General features: G+C 42.7%; 2 protein-coding genes across 2 annotated transcripts; both read right to left on the bottom strand.

The window, feature by feature from the left end:
* Positions 1-654: 654 nt before the first annotated feature.
* Positions 655-8695, bottom strand: ube2v2 (ubiquitin-conjugating enzyme E2 variant 2). The gene is made up of 4 exons (XM_063219713.1): positions 8585-8695; positions 7080-7228; positions 3810-3932; positions 655-1571 (listed from the first exon to the last, which is right to left on the bottom strand). The coding sequence occupies exons 1-4, from the start codon at positions 8598-8600 to the stop codon at positions 1425-1427; spliced, it is 435 nt and encodes a 144-aa protein (XP_063075783.1). The 5' UTR covers positions 8601-8695; the 3' UTR covers positions 655-1424.
* Positions 8696-9471: 776 nt separating this feature from the next.
* Positions 9472-17921, bottom strand: mcm4 (minichromosome maintenance complex component 4). The gene is made up of 17 exons (XM_063219711.1): positions 17854-17921; positions 17194-17281; positions 16823-16957; positions 16515-16681; positions 15691-15792; positions 15397-15492; positions 15197-15292; positions 14419-14557; positions 13812-14032; positions 13398-13518; positions 12805-13064; positions 12176-12541; positions 11817-11944; positions 11355-11562; positions 10095-10323; positions 9851-9987; positions 9472-9753 (listed from the first exon to the last, which is right to left on the bottom strand). Exons 2-17 carry the CDS (start codon positions 17252-17254, stop codon positions 9661-9663), a joined length of 2559 nt encoding a protein of 852 aa, XP_063075781.1. The 5' UTR covers positions 17255-17281; positions 17854-17921; the 3' UTR covers positions 9472-9660.
* Between the last annotated feature and the right edge of the window lie 1244 nt (positions 17922-19165).

The raw sequence follows: 19165 nt of genomic DNA, 5'->3' as shown, positions 1-19165 counted from the left end.
GATTGTTGCATGGGTCAAATATTAAATGAGCACATATTGCCCTAAAAACAACATTTTTTGCTTGGCAATAACACTTTGATATGTTGACTTGGCCCAACTCTCCATCTTATGCATAAACTGAATATTTTGAAGTATGGCAGTAATGGCAGAATTCTGTTCTCATTCACAAAAAAGTACCAAGTGTCCCAACCTTTTTGGAATTTAGTAGTATAGGAATATGAAATTCTTATGGTACGACGGGCTAGCCCACAGTAGGCCTTGATGAGAAAAGGCTGCTTAAATGATGAGGTGGTCAACACAACCGACCAATCCTGGCAAGGGGATTGTCCTTTACGGTTCCACACAACAATATACCATAACAGCTATCAGATTTGCTAGCCTGTGCATTGTAGTGTTCATATTTGCCATTCCATGAACACATGGATGGAGACATGCCAACATGACATCATGATATTATGTATAAACACAACAGGTTTTTGTTAGTTTTCATGTGTTATGTTAATGCTTGCCATTTCACGCCATGTGACCGCGTCTACTGCATGGAATAATCATCTAACTTATGTAATGGCTTTGTATAACACATGGGGAAAAAAGTCAAAATGACACACAACGTGCCGTTTCGAGATTAAAATGATGAATGAACTGAAGCACCAATCTCAGAGTGTTTTTTAATTGCATGGTCACATTTTGATACACCAGTCATTTTCCACTAAAAGTTAAATGTGAGGGTCATTTAGAACAGAACAAATGGCATCTGTTACATGTCAAAAAAAGTTGCTGCACAGAAAAAAAAATGTGTTCATGTCAAACATAGGTCTTTAAAAAAAAAGAAAGAATGGAAAAAAATCATCGTTCTGTGACACTACAAGAAGACTACAGGCACACTTCAAATTATTTATCTTTTTTTAAGTCTTCTGTAAGAAATCTCAATGAACCCACTATATAATCACTACTTTACAATGTATTACACAGCTTTGTCGTTGTCAACTAAGTGTTGTAGTAGTTTTCAGCATGCCATCATACACACGCAACCTAATTAGTTTGGTTGAACAGTTGATTTGACTTAAAAGATGTCAGATAAGAGAGATGCCTCGCACCCCTCTGCCAACAAAAAACAACTCTCGTGAACTTTAAAGCTGGTCAAAAGAGGGCTGAAACAATGGAAGATACATTTGTGCACATCTTGTAAAACAACATGTCACATAGTGCCCTAACATAAAAGGCATTCCTTTTTGTTTGTCTTTTTTTTGTTTTTTGACATACTCTTAACATCAGCCTACCTAACAAAAAAAGTCCCAATTCCACACTTGCTGATGTGAGTCGTAATATTATGTGGAGTGGATTTCAGCATGATTTTTGCCTTTTAATGAGACATTTCTAAGAGAGTAAGGTTTAAGACAGAGGGGTTAAACAATCCTGTAAAATTAATTGCTGTATGTCTGTCCTTCTGGCGGCTGTGGAAGCTTCATATTTTCTTTGGACATCATTAGACGTCGTAGCTCTTGAAGAACAACTTTAATGCTATATGAATTTTGCCATTTTGCTAGAACTGGTATGCTACGTGCATCCACCTAAGAGGGAAAAAAGGAAGTTAAGTGAACTTGAGAGCAAAGAAAAGGGCAGAGAGGTCATCAGAAGAACACCTGGTGAAGGAGAAATATCAGTTCAAATACCCAATATGGTCATCTGGCACTGTCAGAGGATATGTGGCCTTAATATTGTTATAAATAACAAGTATGGGCTACGGCAATCCAGTTGACTTAGGAAATGTTGCTGGTTATCACAGGCATCTTCCCATTTATTGCATGGCTCATCTTTCTACTGTGCAGTGCTCCGGTCACTGGACAGGAGCTTCCAAATGTTTGCGCACGTCTGGTAACTCTGAATAAGAGACATGTGACTCCAATATCCACACGCTGGCAATGGCAACAGGGTTTTAGCTAGTTTGAATATTTCATATTTCTCCTCAAGGAGTACAATCATTTCCAGCTCAAAATCAGCTGATGTCAATGTACTATGCTGTGTCACTGAAGAGATTCACCATAATACAATCTCTCAATCAATACCTTTCATGACACTGGCTGTCGTGTGAATAATTTAAGTAAGGCATTTAATAGGAGGGATAACATTTGACGAGGCAGTCCCTGTTCTAGAATAGCACCCTTCAGAGGGAGTCAAGACCCCTCCGCTGCACCCCTCTGCTGGGCGCTATTCCACAATACCACCTTCTCACTTAAAGTGGTAGTTCGCTATTTTAGACATTAAGCCCTGTTTGTGTGACTTCTGGGGTGAAGTAGAGATGTTCTCATCACAATTTTGACATTTGGTGCTGAACGGAGCATCTGGGTATCCAAGACTGCAGCCCCCCCACCTTTACATTGACTCCAATAGAGCACTCAAGCAATCGATTATAAAATGGCATTAAACTTTTGTTTGAGAAGACATGGAACTCACCGTGTGGTCAGTGGTAGACAGCGATAAATTGACCCGAAAATTGCAGCGAAATATGCCTTCTAACTGTTGTTTAGCATTTGGCGGACCTATTTTTCCCCAGACGCCATTGAATAGCAGTAGACATCCAGCCAGTAGGTAGCGATAGTGTGTTGTTTATGTAGACATCAAGGAGCGAGGTAGAACGGCTATCTTTGAGCGGGACTGGCTACAAAAACTACAGCTTGCATACAAACCATAGATAGTAACGTAAACAAACGCACCCCCATTTCCGGTCGCTACTCAAACCAATACAATCAATGAAAACGGACAATAATGAATATATCTTCTCTGGAAGCGTATTTCGCGGTGATTTTCGAGCCAACGTATCGCTGCCCACCTCTGACCACTCGGTGAGTTTCATGTCTCTGCAAACGAAAGTTTAATGCCATTTTATGATCGATTGCTTGAGTGCTTCATTGGAGTCAATGTAAAGGTGGGGGGGCTGCAGTCTTGAATACCCAAATGCTCCGTTCAGCACCAAATGTCAAAATTGTGATGAGAACATCTCTACTTCACCCCAGAAGTCACACAAACAAGGCTTAATGTCTAAAATAGCGAACTACCACTTTAACGTTATCTGGGCCGTACTCATCATTGCATGCTGCCCAATTGTCCAGGCAGATATTGTTGCCACGGAATGTAATTGAAATTTACAGGCAACGGGTTTAACTTTAAATTCAAGAGCCAGACTAGCCTCGCGAGCCATCCTACGTACTTCCGCCAAAGGATTGGCTCCACTACTGTAGTCTGGCCGTGCTTCTCTGTGGAGTGCTTGCAGCAGTAGAATTTTGATTGCAACGCCCCCCCAGAAAACAGCCAATAATCGAATACGCCCCCCACGTGGGGACGAAAGGGGGAGAACGCTCGTGACAATGACGTACACATCTGCGCCAGAGCCATTGGTCTGCGCTATGTTGTTGTTGAGTAACTGCCAGCGATTGGGTGAGAGGTGTCCAATAATTTCAAACTATAACTGAGTGCAAACTTCCTGCTTTCTACAATCGCTTCAGAGCAAACAAATGCCAGACCATAAATACGAAATGAAATGGTAGTATTATGGGATGGTCAGGACCAGGCTAGAGCCAGACTGCATGAATAAAGTATTTCACGAGATCACCGATTGTTCCCTAAATAAACTCACTGAAAAAAAATCAAATAGTGCAGCCATGTAAATAAAATCATGATAGAACTCAAAATGGTCTCAACTTGTAAGGATGCTTAACGTCAATGGATTAGCATGTAGCATCTATTCATTTAGGGTTTGGTCAAGGAGGAATCTGAAAAATGATTTGATGAGGAAGAAAACAAATACATACCCCTCCATTGGAGTTAATTCCATTCATGTTAATTTTTGTTACAAATCTAACATTCGGTGATATTTCCGGATATTTGTTCCCACACTCCACTTTCAGACTGTATATCCTGTTTTCATAGTTAGTCTGCAACACAAGAAAAACAATAACATGTTGTTAAATACACTGCTGAACATATTCAAATAAATTAATAAACACCAAAACAATGCAACGCCCAAGTCATTCAGACTTTAAAGGGACACTGAGATTTTTTAGTTGTTTATTTCCAGAATTCATGCTGCCCATTCACTAATGTTACCTTTTTCATGAATACTTACCACCAGCATCAAATTCTAAGTATTCATTATGACTGGAAAAATTGCACTTTTCATACATGAAAAGGGGGATCTTCTCCATGGTCCGCCATTTTGAATTTCCAAAAATAGCCATTTTTAGCAGCAAAAATGACTGTGATTGCTTGGACCATACTAGAAAATATTTTATTACTTCGTAAACTTTCATGTAAACATCAAATTTGGCAATAGGCAGCCCAGTTTCATTTCCATTTCCTGCACAGTGTCCCTTTAAATCAGCCTTTTGTTAGTAGGGGCATTAGTAGCAATAAGATATGGGATTGAAAACACACACACACACACACACACACACACACACACACACACACACACACACACACACACACACACACACACACACAGAGACACACACAAATGATGATATGGCCACATGGTTTGGAAACCCAAAAATAAATACATAAATTAATAATAAGTCATTGCATTTGGGTTCGGATCTGGCTTTGGATCAGATCATATCTATTGATAGATGCTCACCTCAGGGTTAAACACTACAAAAGAGGTAAAGGGCAAGTATTGTAGAATTGCCATCCACAAACAACCTGACCAATGAAATCAAATTGCTTCTCACTCTATGTATTTACAAGCACTTAAATAATTGTGAATTATTGGATTCAGTCCTACTAAAATCAGAGTTTTAAAAGTCATGTAAGCACCATAGTTGAGCTACAATTGAACCAAACAGGAGTTTGAAAAATTGGACTATACCTTCCTGATTAATGCAATTCTTAGTCAAGCTATGCTGGCAGGCATACACCTTAGTCAGAGTATTGGCCAGCCACTCCCCTTTCTCGAACCACTCTCCCTTCTAAATGCAACCAACGTTTTTTTTATTCACAGAAACATCCTCAATGGCACCTGTGCAATATCAAGGAAGGGAGAGGGATATAGGAAAATAATGGGCGTGCACATATTATTCTTTAACTTTTCTAAGCCAGCTGCACGAATGGAAAGGGTGGGGGAGAGAAATTGGAACCTCTTAGTTTTTGCTGCAGGCTTTGCCCAGAATTATAAACTCATTTGCCTTAAAATGCATTTATTATTCTTGCATTATTAGTTTACAGAAGAGGTCATCAGCCACCACGGATGTAATGTCATCAATGTTGGTACAATGGTTGCCACAATGACTGATACATTCTCACTACAACTTACGAACTGTGTGAACTTGTTCCCGGCAGGATCTATTGACATTCATTTTGCCAAGCGAGTAGCCTACATATCAGAAAGCAAACAAGTAAAGGGGTCTGCAGCCTGGAGTAGCTTATTACAAACATCATCCAAATTTGATTTCTTACAGGACATGTATACTTGGATTTCTTGCTTGACTGTGCTGTGCATGTATACTGTATGTAGTGACTGCTTCTGATAAAACCTATTCACAATGAGAAATCTGGGCAGACAGCCCTCATGCAAAGGCGTATTTATTTCACGTAATTGCAAAAAAATGCAACGCTGCGGGAAACCCCTTTTGTCACGTGATGAGGCTTGCACAGTTTTCCTGCCGTGACTTAATTTCTGATGCTGCGGTGAATTCCTGTTAGAAACGAAAATGCTCTGTTATGCCCTGACCAAAACCATGCCTAGCCTTAACCTGTGAGTAGAGCAAAGTTTTTGCTGCTTTACCTATGCCAAGAACAGCGAAACAAGTGAGGGAATTGGGAAATGGTGAAATTGTCACTAAATTGTGCCCAGACCAAAGCCATGCCTGAACGTAACCTTCCACAGAGCTAACATGAAAAGGCGTGATGCAAACGCGATACAGTCCAAGTCGGCGTATCATCTTAACGCTCTGGCATGATGACATGTCGGCCTCCCTGGGCTACTTATCAGAACTTGCACCCTTTGGAGGTATTAGTGCACCTTCTCTCACAACTCATTTTGGTCGATGTCCTGATCATAATATTGGCCAGATTGCAATACAGCGGTTTGCAACTCGCACACAGAAAGTAACTTTGAAGTTTGCATCCATAAGAAGCAACAGCTTCTCACAAATTTGCAAGAAAGGTAAAAGGCAACTATTTAATTTGAGGGGAGGTGTAAAATGGTGAACTGTTTCTTTCCAATGCTCAACACAAACTTACAAAATGCTATGAGCAAATGCAAAAGTTGGAACACAAAATATGCACTGGCACACATTTGGTTCGAGCACCCACTGAGTAAACAGGAGATCTTGAAACAAATAGATCTTTTTCCTAATAAGTTCACTTCTGGTGATATAGAGTGTGTGATATGAGTGACACTTTCCCGGCTACTTCCCAGCATTAGTGACAGTGGCTACGTTTACATGATGTTTTTAAATCCTAATTATTAATTTTTAATTAAATAGTTCGGAATTAGTTCTTTTGTGTCGAGTTTACATTGCATTTTCATTTAATTCCGAATAAATGTCCAGGGAAAAGAAAGCTTTTCGACTGGACCAAGGATGTACGTGCTGGGCGAGCTATATATGGCGTGGGGGCGTGGTCGCCAAGCTCCAGGAGCTCCGTGTCATACCGGGACAGCTGGTCATCTTCCACCCCAAAATACTTCCCAACAGTAGTGACAATGTTGGTTTATGGAGTGTATCATTCCAAACGTGTATTAGCTTCACTTTTATATGCAAGGCAGCGTCTGTTGTCTGGATCGTCTTGTCAAGTACTTGCAGTCCTGAGCTCCCTCACCATCTTCTACACAACAACTTCACTGACATGCAACCCACCAGGCATTCACTGCCCAGTATGTCTATGTAGAAGACCAAGCTGAAAACAACCTCCTTACTGACACTATAAACTTTTTATAGAAGTTGTGAGGTACCCTGGCTATCACAGGTGGACAACGGTCATGAAAGAAATCATTAGGACACTTGCCTTCCTTCTGTGCCCTACAGATAATTAACATATTTGGGTTTTTAGGAGTGGAAGTGAGTGAGGAGGGGGGAACATACTCTTGCAGGGCCAATGATCATGCCCGTCCACCGTGTCAGTGTCATGTCCTCGTCATCCTCCAGACCCCAGCTGACCGTGCCATCACCAACACCCTTCTGGCCCTCCTCCAGCTCTTCCAACAAGCGAAAATTTCGTGGGACTTTAACTCCTGGAACAGACATATGAAATTGAAACAAACAAATTGTGATCAGCAGATAGATCTTCAGATAATTCTGGTTAATAATGACCCGGCAACGCACAAACACCTACTGGAGATGGAGGCCAAAGTGCATGGATTGTGTGAGATGTCAGGAGTGGGCGTACACTCCAGTACTGCAGTGCTTACTGAAAACAATCACCACCCAGTAAGGATCTTAGTTTCTCAAATATTGGAGATTGGATATTCCGTTCACTCGAACTGCATTATCAGAAAGCGAAATAAGGGCAAAGTCAAATGTGCATTTCAGTGCTGTACAGGGAAGCCCCCTGACAGACATGCATTCTGGCAAAGGACGCGCAGAGAGAGAGAGAGAGAGAGAGAGAGAGAGAGAGAGAGAGAGAGAGAGAGAGAGAGAGAGAGAGAGAGAGAACAACAGTGGCCTGTTCAGTACTGGTAACAAATAGGAAACCATGCCCAACTCGACACGTCAGACAGACACTGTACAGGGCGGCATTGAGCAATAATGCATACTAAAGGAATTGTACGTCATTAGTCACTTCCTTAATGTAGATACTGGCTACACGACTAGCATCACCCATGATAAACTATATTTTTAAACACAAAATAGCTAGTTGTTAAATAATCACATGAAAGCATGACTACACCCCGTGCCCTCCCAGACAAACATATGTGTTAAAATCGTGCGAGACAACAGCACTTCCAATGCCCAAAGTTAGCTTGCCAGAAGGGAAATGGAAACGCGTGTGCAACATTTATTTACCGGAAGTTACTCCATAGAACTACTTCAGCACGGTAACCCCAAATAAGTTTATAATGTCATTTATACGGTAAGAGTGCTGAGTTCCTTTGGCCTTTCGTTTTCAGTTATTACAAGGCCAGTTTAAGTGCTCACTTAAATAGGTGCAATCTTGCAAGTCCAATGTAGCGTAGCTAGCGAGCTTTACCAACGTTAGCCATTCATGGTATCTTGCCACACAATGAACGAGATTTCCATAAATCCAAATTATGTAGTTTCAGCTCACTGCTGAAACGATTTATCAATGCTCCGCACTTAAATGTGTGTGTTATAACGACACCATATTTAATTGACACTGAATGACGACTTATGTCCTGTATATTGCCCAGATAGATAATGTTATGAGCCCTTGTCATAACTAACGTCCATGCGCGGCATCAGGGGTAGCGTGCGGATGTGCACAAAGTACTCAAGAAATGGTGACTTTAATAACGAAATCGGTCACCAACTTCAAATTAGAAGTAAATGCACAAACTCTTCTTGCATGTGCTGGTAAGTCCAAAACGTGTAGAAAAGGTTTTTAATATTTCACAAATTGGGAGACAAACCTGATGAGGCCGCCATCGTCTTCAGCCAAATCCAGAAGCACACGAAATCGTGACGTATAGGTCACTTGACGTAAACGTCATCGCACCGCTGCACATAGAATATGAACACTAGGAGCCGCTTTCAACAAGCGCCAAAGGGAACGAATGGCTGAAGTAAAATCGCGGCCATGTTTGGCCGGCATATTCCTACCATTAATCAGTTAGAAGTTAATACGCACATTACCATAGGGGTGGCGGTATCATCTATGACAAGTATCACTTTACCTTCCTAACATGGCGGCACCTGGGATTGGGCCATGGCGAGAGGCTGAACATTGCATATGGAGTGCATCCAGAGATCTAAACTGTCTCTGGTGCATCTATGATTACTGCACTGACATGCATGGACTGGAGCATGTGTCGTTGGGCTTCGGTAGCAGTAGGTCTGTCTTCTATACAAACCAAAGACGAGACAAAAATACTGACATGAACCATTGGATACATCTTTTGAATCAAGCAAAGTGCAATGTGAGTGAGTAGATAGTGCACGTTATTATCCGTACTTTGTGTGGAGAAAACACTTGAGGAGTGAAGGCAGGTGAAACTGGGGGTTCCTCATGCTATAATTGCACTGATGAAATCATTGGAATGATTATCTGTGTAGATTTCGCATATCTGGGCAAGAGCAAGACACCACAGGCAGGGATGCGACAACGTCCCCCACAAATACATCGTCTTGCTGAACTGAGAAGACTTAAGAATATAGGCTTTAGGGGCTAGTAGATCATCAGCAGAGGTGGATAAGAATCCCCTTTCCTCTTCCTTCCAATGGGAGCTTTTTCTATGACATTCATGCATAAGTCCAGGTTAAATTGAACTAGCTCAAAAGTCAGACACCACACCAAAAGTATTTCTGAATATGTTTTTTTATTTTGACACCATAGGATCACTCATTCCATAGGACAGAACACTTATTTATTCAACCATCATTCAACTCATAACAAACTCCGTATAACAAAGCAGATAACCTTTAAGAAAGCAAGATTAAGCTACAACGCTGCCCACTTCCAAGGCAAGCGTTCGACAAGTGAAATATATTACAATAGACGGACAGTTTTTCCTGTCACTGTCAAGAAGCCCTCATCCTTCAAAGCCTCAAGAGCCTCGTCAAACAAGTTCTTGGTGATGACCTGAAAAAGATGGTGAAAACAAGTCAATTATAAAGTCACTAAATGTGAATATACATAAGATTCACGTCGAAAAATTAAGCAAAATGATAGGACTTACAGCCTCAGACTGTGCACGAATGTCATTAAACAGCTGGTCATTCTTGATGGCAGGGCCATAGCTTCCCTTGGTCTGGATCATTGTCTTGAGGGCCTGTGCAATTTCCTCCTTCATCCTTCTAGCACTGGCACTCATTCCTGTTCGAAGACAAGCAAACAACATGAATAAATAAAGCCTGATATTACTACAGAGCATCACACACACAAACTTACTCTTTAGTGAGAACACGCCACGACGTAATTACCTGTGGTGAGGATGGATATGTCCACGAATCCCGTTCTTGGGTCTGTTGCCGACTGCTTGAGGGCCTCCCTGTGCAGCCTCTTGGCCTCCTCCACGTCGATGTTCTCCACCTTCTCGGAGAAGCGCACCTTGGCGTGGGCCTCGGCCAGGCGGATCAGCGACTCCAGCTGACGAGGGTAAGCAGACACCATGCCCCGCCCACTCCCAATCTTCCTCATGTCCACATAGGCCTGCTCACACACAGAAATACGTTTTTACAACCTCTTATAAGACCAAACAATGTCACATATTAAAAGGCAGCTTCAAGACGGGCAGCCATAGGGTACATGTCAAACTGATGCCTCCAGACCCTTTCCTGTTGCTTGTGGGCTTGGGATGAGAGGCAGACATCATTGATGATCAAAGATTCATTCAATATCTCGCAGAAGCGCAATCTAAAAACTTAATTTTCTCATTTGCAAACAGGTTGAATGGGGACTCCTCCTCCCCCACTCAAAAAGTTACTCTGCCCAAACTGACTGCAGGGAAACGGTCTGCTCCATGGGGCACCTAAGTCACGCCCTCTACTTCCTGGTTCATGGGGCAGGGGGAGTCAAAAAATAATTACTGGGCTTGAAAATGAGTGCTTTTTTGACACCAATCCAAACCTTGGACCTCCACCTATGCACCACAAATCCAAAAATCACTCATTTTCAAGCCCAGTAATCATTTTTTGACTCCCTCTGCCCCATGAACCAGGAAGTAGAGGGCGTGACTTAGGTGCCCCATTGAGGTGGGGAACCCCCGAGGCAAGAGGCCACAAGCAAAGAAAAAAAGACGGAAGGTCCTAGTTTGACTTGGACCCATGGTAACAAATGTGCTCTGCATATGCAGTGCATTCCACAGAAAGCAAACTAATGTCATACCTCAACAAGTGGGAGCGGGAAAGGATCTGCACACTGCTTGCAAAAGACTTAATTTATTGGGAGCAACGTTTCGATCGTTAGATCTTCTTCAGGCATCAACTAATGTCATACCTCAACAGGTGGGAGCGGGGAAGGGTCTGCACACTGCTTGCAAAGAAGAAGATCTAACGATCGAAACGTTGCTTCTTCAGGCAGATGCCTGAAGAAGATCTAACGATCGAAACGTTGCTCCCAATAAATTAAGTCTTTTGCAAGCAGTGTGCAGATCCTTTCCCGCTCCTACATGTGACAGTTTTTTGATCTGGCACCTGCTGATGCTTTTTTGCTGGATGTGCGCACTTTCCACTACACTATACCTCAACAAGTGTCCGGGACGCCTCTTCACTCATCCTGGGAGTGATGTGAGACTGTGCATAGGAAAGGTAGTCCCTCAGGACAGACATGTCCATTTGTTCCTCCTCAATCTGCTCCCTGCTCTGGTAGTACAGTGACACCAAGTGGTGGGCTAGGCGTCTGTCATAGGCCTCATCCTGGTGGTCCAGCATCAGGAATATGAGGTCAAATCTGGAGTGGGGAGAATTGATACAAAAGAAACAAAACAGTGAACGGTCTTGTTCATTCCATTGCTTTTCCTTAAGGGCCATAGTTTGTGAGAATGAAGAAAACGGGAAATGTCAAAAAGGCGTTTCAGAAAGTCCAGGCTACATGGCCAAATTTACATTACCCTCTCCATAATCCTACAACACTAAAAAAAATTTGGGCCAATAATTGAGAGGTCATTGTGAGCAGCACAGGTGTTTCTCAGAGACGATTCTCACCTGGACAAGAGTGTATGTGGGAGCTGAATGTTTTCAATAATTGTCTTCTTTGCGTTCCACTGAGACTCCACCGGGTTGGCTGCCGCCAAGATGGATGTGCGCGCATTAAGTTGGCAGATGATTCCGGCCTATGGCGAAAAAACACATTACAGAATTAGTGAAAGAAGAAGTCATCTTCTTCTAGCTGCTATACACTTTCAAGGCATTTTCAAAAGGTTGATTCTGCAGTGGTTTGTTAATTAACAGGACAGGCATTACATTTTTCTTGAAAAGTATACATGAAAAGTGCACTTCTGGAACCAAAAAAAAATGTCTCAAATGTGGTGGGACAGTTTATGCCGATGTCCTCCCATCGTTACCTTGGCAATGGAGAGTGTCTGCTGCTCCATGACTTCGTGCAGCACTGAGCGAGTGCTGTCACTCATCTTGTCAAACTCGTCAATGCAGCAGATGCCATTGTCACTGAGCACCAGCGCTCCCGTCTGCAGTACCAGCTGACGCGTCTCTGGATCCTTCATGACGTATGCGGTCAGACCCACGGCACTGGAGCCCTTGCCCGAGGTATACTGCCCACGTGGCACAAGGTTGTAGACATACTGGAGGAACTGGGACTTGCTTGTGCCAGGGTCTCCGCAAAGCAAGATGTTGATCTCGGCGCGGAAGTTGCCACGACCGGTCTGGCTGAAGTCTTTTCGCGTGCCACCAAAAAGCTGCAGGAGAATTCCCTAGGGAACAAAGCAAACAATTTCAGTTAAAACAAGTTTATGGACCTACCGTGGCCTCACGGTAGGGCACTGGGTTACTACACCGGCAACCCGGGTTCGATTCCGGTCTGGGTAATTTGCTTGGTCTCTCCGATCTCTCTCTCCCCACTCTTTTTTTAACTCACTTAACCATTTGCTTTTTACAAATGGGTGCTGCTGTCCGGGTTAAGTCATGGGGTTTCAATCTCATATCCCTGCCCTAGCCTTAGGTGTGGTCCACTGACCTTCTTGATGTCCTCATGTTCATAGATGCTGGGAGCCAATGCGGAGGAGAGACGCTCATAGATGTCGGACTTGCTGGCCAGCTCCCGAAGCAACTGCACGCGCTCCTCCGTGAACAGCCTCTGATCTCCTTCATCCGTCTGTCCGTGCAGCTGCTGCTCGTGCGTCTTGCGGAAGTGAATGGCGTCGATGTGGGTCTTGTACACAGACTTCACTTGGCTTTGTCTGGGGTTCACACGCAGCGGTGCAGCTCTGTAGATTCCTACAAGTAACAAAAATGGAAATAAAATATATAAAAATGTGACTTGGAAATGTAAGAGTAATTTGTCAAGTACACAAATGTCAATATTTTTAAAAGAGTTCTAATGTGACCAATTGCATAAGCTTACATCATGTGATGAAACCTAAGTCAGTCAGTTCATAGATAGAGGCAATGCCTGGACAAGACACCCTTATTTTCATTGAGAATGAAATTAACTTATGTGAAATATTACGTAAGGGTTATTGTGGAAGTCCCTCACACTTGTGTCCACAACTAGGACAAGTGCATGCACTACAAGCATAGCATTCAGAGTTTCAACAACTCTTCCCTTACCTGTGATATTGATTCTGTCTCCAGGTTGGACTTTGTCTACCAGGTCATTGTGAGCGTAAACCACAGTGGTGTGAGGCGTCTGACCAGTGGGCATGTCTTCAGGGGACTCCTGCACCTTAATCTGAAAAAAGAAAAGAATAACAAAAAAACATGTATATCGTCTGCCATCAATGGCATCAGCCTGATGGGGCAAAATGGCTATCACAATACTAGATAATGTACAGCATTACAACGAGAGAGAGAGAAAAAAAAAAGCACAAATCTTCTATAAAGGGGTCGGTCTTAGCCTTCATTCTCAATATCCCCAGTGAAACGCCCGTTTCCTCCATGAGTACAATATGAAATGCTACAATCCTGGGATATCTACTGAAGATGAGGTTCTTCAGTGCACAAGCCTTAAAAAGGAACACCTACCATCTGTCGGTCGGAGAAGGCCGAGCGGTTGTGCACCAGGGCCATGCTGTGGGTGGTGTTGCAGTTGCGGCACACGGAGGGCTCTGCGATGCGACCCCTGTCCACCTCCACGCGCATGTTGAAGTTGCACACTTTGCAAGAGAAGAAGGCCTCCTGCATCTCTGGGATCAGCTGAGAGGTGCGGATCACCATGCCACTAATGGTAATCAGCTGGTCGATATCTGGTTAAGAGAAACGGGCCACAGACCGGGCACACATAAGACTGTATGTATACTCTCAAGGCTGAATTCAGATTTCATGAAATATCTGACATGGGGGAAAAAAACCTCTAACTAGATATTACACTTTCAGAATGAAGTCCAGTTGGAGTGCTTCCTGGAACTGTCTAGTTTTTTTTTTTAAAGATGGTGCTCTTTGGTGACAGGCTTGGTTGATTTCAAAAAAGTTTTAGAAACACCAAGGCACTCATCATCTTTGTAATTAAAATGCCTTTATTTTGTTGGGTATAGCATGGTTAAAATACTTCGACGCGTTTCGGCATGAAGCCTTCGTCAGGAAGTGTGAGATATTACACTTTGTTGAACTTCATTCAGTATGCCTTTAGTACCTTCAGGATTGAGGCTGCGCATGTTCCGAGTTTTGATGATATTGAAAGGCCGCACTTGAATCTGGTATGACAGGAAGGAGTCTGGGTAGAGCTGGGAGAAGAGCTCATTGACCGCCATGTCAAATGTGGGGATGACTTCCTGTAGACAGACAAGGGTGCATCATGAGTTACACATACAGATACAGATACACAAGGGCAGTCATGGGTGAGCGGTTAGGGCGTCAGACTTGCATCCCAGTGGTTGCCGGTTCGACTCCCGACCCGCCAGGTTGGTGGGGGGAGTAATCAACCAGTGCTCTCCCCCATCCTCCTCCATGACTGAGGTACCCTGAGCATGGTACCGTCCCACCGCACTGCTCCCCATGGGGCGCCACTGAGGGCTGCCCCCTTGCACGGGTGAGGCATAAATGCAATTTCGTTGTGTGCAGTGTTCACTTGTGTGCTGTGGAGTGCTGTGTCACAATGACAATGGGAGTTGGAGTTTTCCCAATGGGCTTTCACTTTCACTTCACATTCAGAAGTTTGTCATCTACAAAGTTTCACATTATCGCCCATGCAAGGGGCTATACTACAAAGCTGGTTCAAGAGTAAACCAGGTTAAGATGAGAGGTAAGTCTAATAGAAGAGCTTGGCATCGACTCCAGGCTCTTCTGTTAGGTGATTAACCTCTTAACGTAACCTGGTTTATTCCTGGACCAGCTTCTTCGTATAGGCCCCTGCATGGGTCATGTTCACTGATGACCAACCAGTCATGATCGTGGTCAGTGTGCCGTCTCACCTGGGGGTAGCACATCAGTTGTCTGTACAGGTCGGCATCAAAGATCTCCACATGGCCACAGTTGACATTCAAGACTGGATCCCCAACGACGCTAATCTGCAAATGAACACAGAAGGTTGAAGTTTTTCCCAAACCTTGCTAGGTGGCTAAACGCCATTTGTTATCGTTTTCACCACATCCATTTTGCAGCTTCAACTCACCTCCTCCAGCATCTGCTTGTAAAGGGGCTGAGTGGGGTCCAGGCCCGCGTTGTCATCATTTCTGCCATTGGGATCAATAAATCGTTGTAGGAATTTCTGCACAAACACACACAAATCAGTCGTGTAAATAGCTGTTCCACATTGTCGTTATGCAAGTCTGTCACACCTACTCAGGATAGGACTTTGCTGATCCAATCCAGGTCATGAAGTAAAGAACAACTAACACAGAAGCAAATAAATGACTTACATTAATGCAACTCATTTGTATAAGAGCCAAGCATGGATGAAGCTTACCTGAAACTTCTCTTTGCAGCTGGCAACGTTGACATCCGTGCCCCAAATAACCAGTCTCTGACCCGCAGCCTGGTCGCTTGCAACTGCATTATCACCAGAGGGCTAACAAGACATACACACAACAGGCCATTACATTCATTATCTAATACACAGTATCCCATACTGGGACAATGCAGCTCTGCCACAGCACAGACACATTTGCATTGATTTAAGACACTGTGTGATAAAGCTTCAGAATGTAGAGTAGAGTAGAGTAGAGTAACTTTATTGATCCCCAGGGGGAAATTCAGGTATCCAGTAGCTTACATAAATACACAAATACACAAAAGCCCACATGGACATTTCAAGACAAAAATAAACACAGGAATAGTCATCAGGGTGGGGTAAATAAAATAAAATAATAGAGATAATAAATGTAGAAAAGGTAATTGTGCAAAAAGACATTCTGTGAGTTGGGATAGACCAATGCAGAAAAACATACTCTGTCAGTTAAGGTAGACAACAAGTGTTGATGGATACATCTATAATATAGTATAGTATGTAGAAGTAGGCAGTATACAGAGTATGATAGGGGTTAAAAATTCTTACAATGTCACAGTAAAGTACAGGTAAGTGTATTAGGCAAGCACACACACACACACGTATGTAGTATGGACAGGCAGGCACATTAACACCAGACGCATCTCTTCAAAAATGAGTCAGTGTCTAGGTTTTACATTATATTAATTTACAAATAACACCTTGTATATGAGCATTGCTTACTGAAATTCTAAACATCACTTCTTACACACAACATTTGAGTCAAAAACAGACAAGACACTTACAGGTTCTGAATGGAGGTCAACTTGTGGGGCCTGCTTCCTGACAGATCCCAGGTCAGTACGAGCACGGGCTGGAGTTCCCCTAATGCCACTACGGGGTGTTGCATCCACGCGGGAACTGGGGGTGCCATACAGGAGTGGGGAGCTGGCATCCCAGTCACTCATCAGTCCTGAGAGAAAGACCACATTGAGGGTTTCGATTAGCTTACATTCCCATCATGCAATCCCACTCAAAGAACATATTAAGAAAAAAGTCAAAATAAAAGAAAGAAACATGAGCGTGGCATGGTCCTGGAGAGACTAATGTGTACCTGAGCGGTTAGGGCTCAGTAGAGGGGTGTCTTGCTGGTCAGTTGCTGGTGAGGTGGGCAGAGGTGGCAAATCACTCAGAGAAGCATCCCCCCTGGACCGCTGAGATGGAGGAGAGAGAGGGTCCTCACTCCCAGCTGCTCAGAGACAAAATATAATCATGAATATGTATTTATATGGATACAGAATCTTCCGTTTTGATATCTCAACTTTTGGACAAATGCAACTCGCTTGACTACACCCAGAAAACAGAACAATAAACAAAGTATCGTTTAAATGTGCAAACATCTAGATATCCTCAGCCTGTAGGGGCAGATGCTTTGAGAAGGCCTGCAATTATAGTAGACGCTTCCTACTTTCATAAATTACTTACGTGTTTGAGGGTTACCATCCCTTCCCCGCTTGCGATTTGGGGTTGACGTTGGCGAAGACATTTTTACCAAATATTGTCGTGTGATATTCTGAACACGTAGAGAGAGAGGGAGAGAAAAAACAGTTCAGTGATGCTTCCGCAATGGAAATTGACAATCACCACATGCAAACGACTATACAATCAACCAAAACCAATAATGTGCGACGATTCCCTAAATTATACCACAACTGTTGTCTGATCATGCGTTTATCTAGTAGCCTACATGAAAGCAAATCTCCGATCGCTTGGAACTTTTCGCACATCATTGTTTAGCAGACATTGAACGTGGAGACAGACACAAAACAACTTCACTTCGTGTCATCACGTTACCCAGTGACAAATCGTTCAAAAGAGAGTGGTCCTCAAGAACATTATAATTAAATAACTCATCATTATTTAGGTACCACATTTCCAAATTGTAATGGAAGCAGGATAAACTGCTGTTGATGAACCACGCGTTAACTTCGACGTTTTATTTCACAAATGGATGAATGTCAACGTGTAACTAGAAAATACAGCCCAGTCTCTGCATCAACGATCATGACAAATAACAGACATAATACACTCAGCTGCATCGTTTAAAATACATTTCAAAACAAATAAGAAGCTCACGCATCGTACCTGTATCTGTCCGTCTTCAACCACAATGAAAGCATTTGGCGCGAAATAGTTATGCTACGCAATTTTCGCGCGAAGGACTACACCAACCAGAACACTCGGAAGATATTAATTTTCTATGTCGGGCAGCGCCATAATGACGTTGTCAACAAAATAATACCGTTTCCCATGTGTGGCTTTAATTTGATTGTGTATGTATATTATATACATTAAATTATACATACAACGATATATGTGATGTACACAATGTGCATACACAGTGCTAGTTTTACGTGTCTTAAAATCGGGTCCCCTATACAGTTGGTATAATCCAAGGTACTCGCGGGAAAAGTAGTCAGACAGAGAATAACCGCTAGGTGGCAGCCGTTTATAAACGGCTCTGGCCATAATCACTTACAAGTGCCTTGAATGTAGTGTGGCAGCAGCACATGCATGCTTTGCTTGGCTCCGAGTCCGAACTCATGATGAATATACTCCAACAACATCTGTGCTGTTTGCATACTTAGTTGCATAGCTGTCATTTCATGTGAAAGAGAAGAGAGAAAAATATATATATATATATATATATATATATATATATATATATATATATATATATATATATATATATATATAATATAGAAAGTATTGCAGATATCAGTGTCTAATTATCATCAAAGTTGTTTACATTTTTTTAAGTAGCCTGTTGGGCAGTTCTAATTTGGACAGGAAGCTGGTTTCAGCATTTGGCAGCATATGACTCTTCACTCTGTCTGGATTTTGCCATAGGCACAACCAGTGGAGAAGACCCTATATCTAGCACATGGGTTCCCAAATTTAACCATGACATGGACCCACAGCCCTTCCTAAAAAAAAATCTCTGCTACTGGTTGATTCCAGTCAACATGGGTAGTGTGCCCACACCATTTTTTTTTCTGTGCACCGCAACCCCTTTCACAACCATAGCCTAGTCCACGTCTGAGAGTCAACGCCCCACTGGGCTATATAAAATAAATTGTGAATAAAATAGGCCTATAATAAAATATAAAAAGATGATGGTATGTTCAGAGATGCAGTAGATTATTATAATGTTGTTCTTAACAAATAAACAAAGAGTATGTTAAGCATTTTTTTGTGTTTATTTTGGTGTACGTTAGTTATTCAATTTGTTTAATTATAAGTCATTTTGTTTGGCTACTTTTCCTTCCAAGTTGCTGCGCTCCCCAGCACCCTCTCGCGGTCCCCCAGGGGTTCCCCACCCACTTTGAAAACCACTAGCATGTCTACAGTACATTTAAGGTCAAAAACCATTAAATGACTTATCTTAAAATCTCAT

Source organism: Engraulis encrasicolus, chromosome 16 (genome assembly GCF_034702125.1).
Source record: "Engraulis encrasicolus isolate BLACKSEA-1 chromosome 16, IST_EnEncr_1.0, whole genome shotgun sequence".
NCBI lineage: Eukaryota > Metazoa > Chordata > Actinopteri > Clupeiformes > Engraulidae > Engraulis > Engraulis encrasicolus.
The sequence above is the reverse complement of the archived record's forward strand: the minus strand, read 5'-3'. Positions and strand labels throughout refer to the sequence as shown.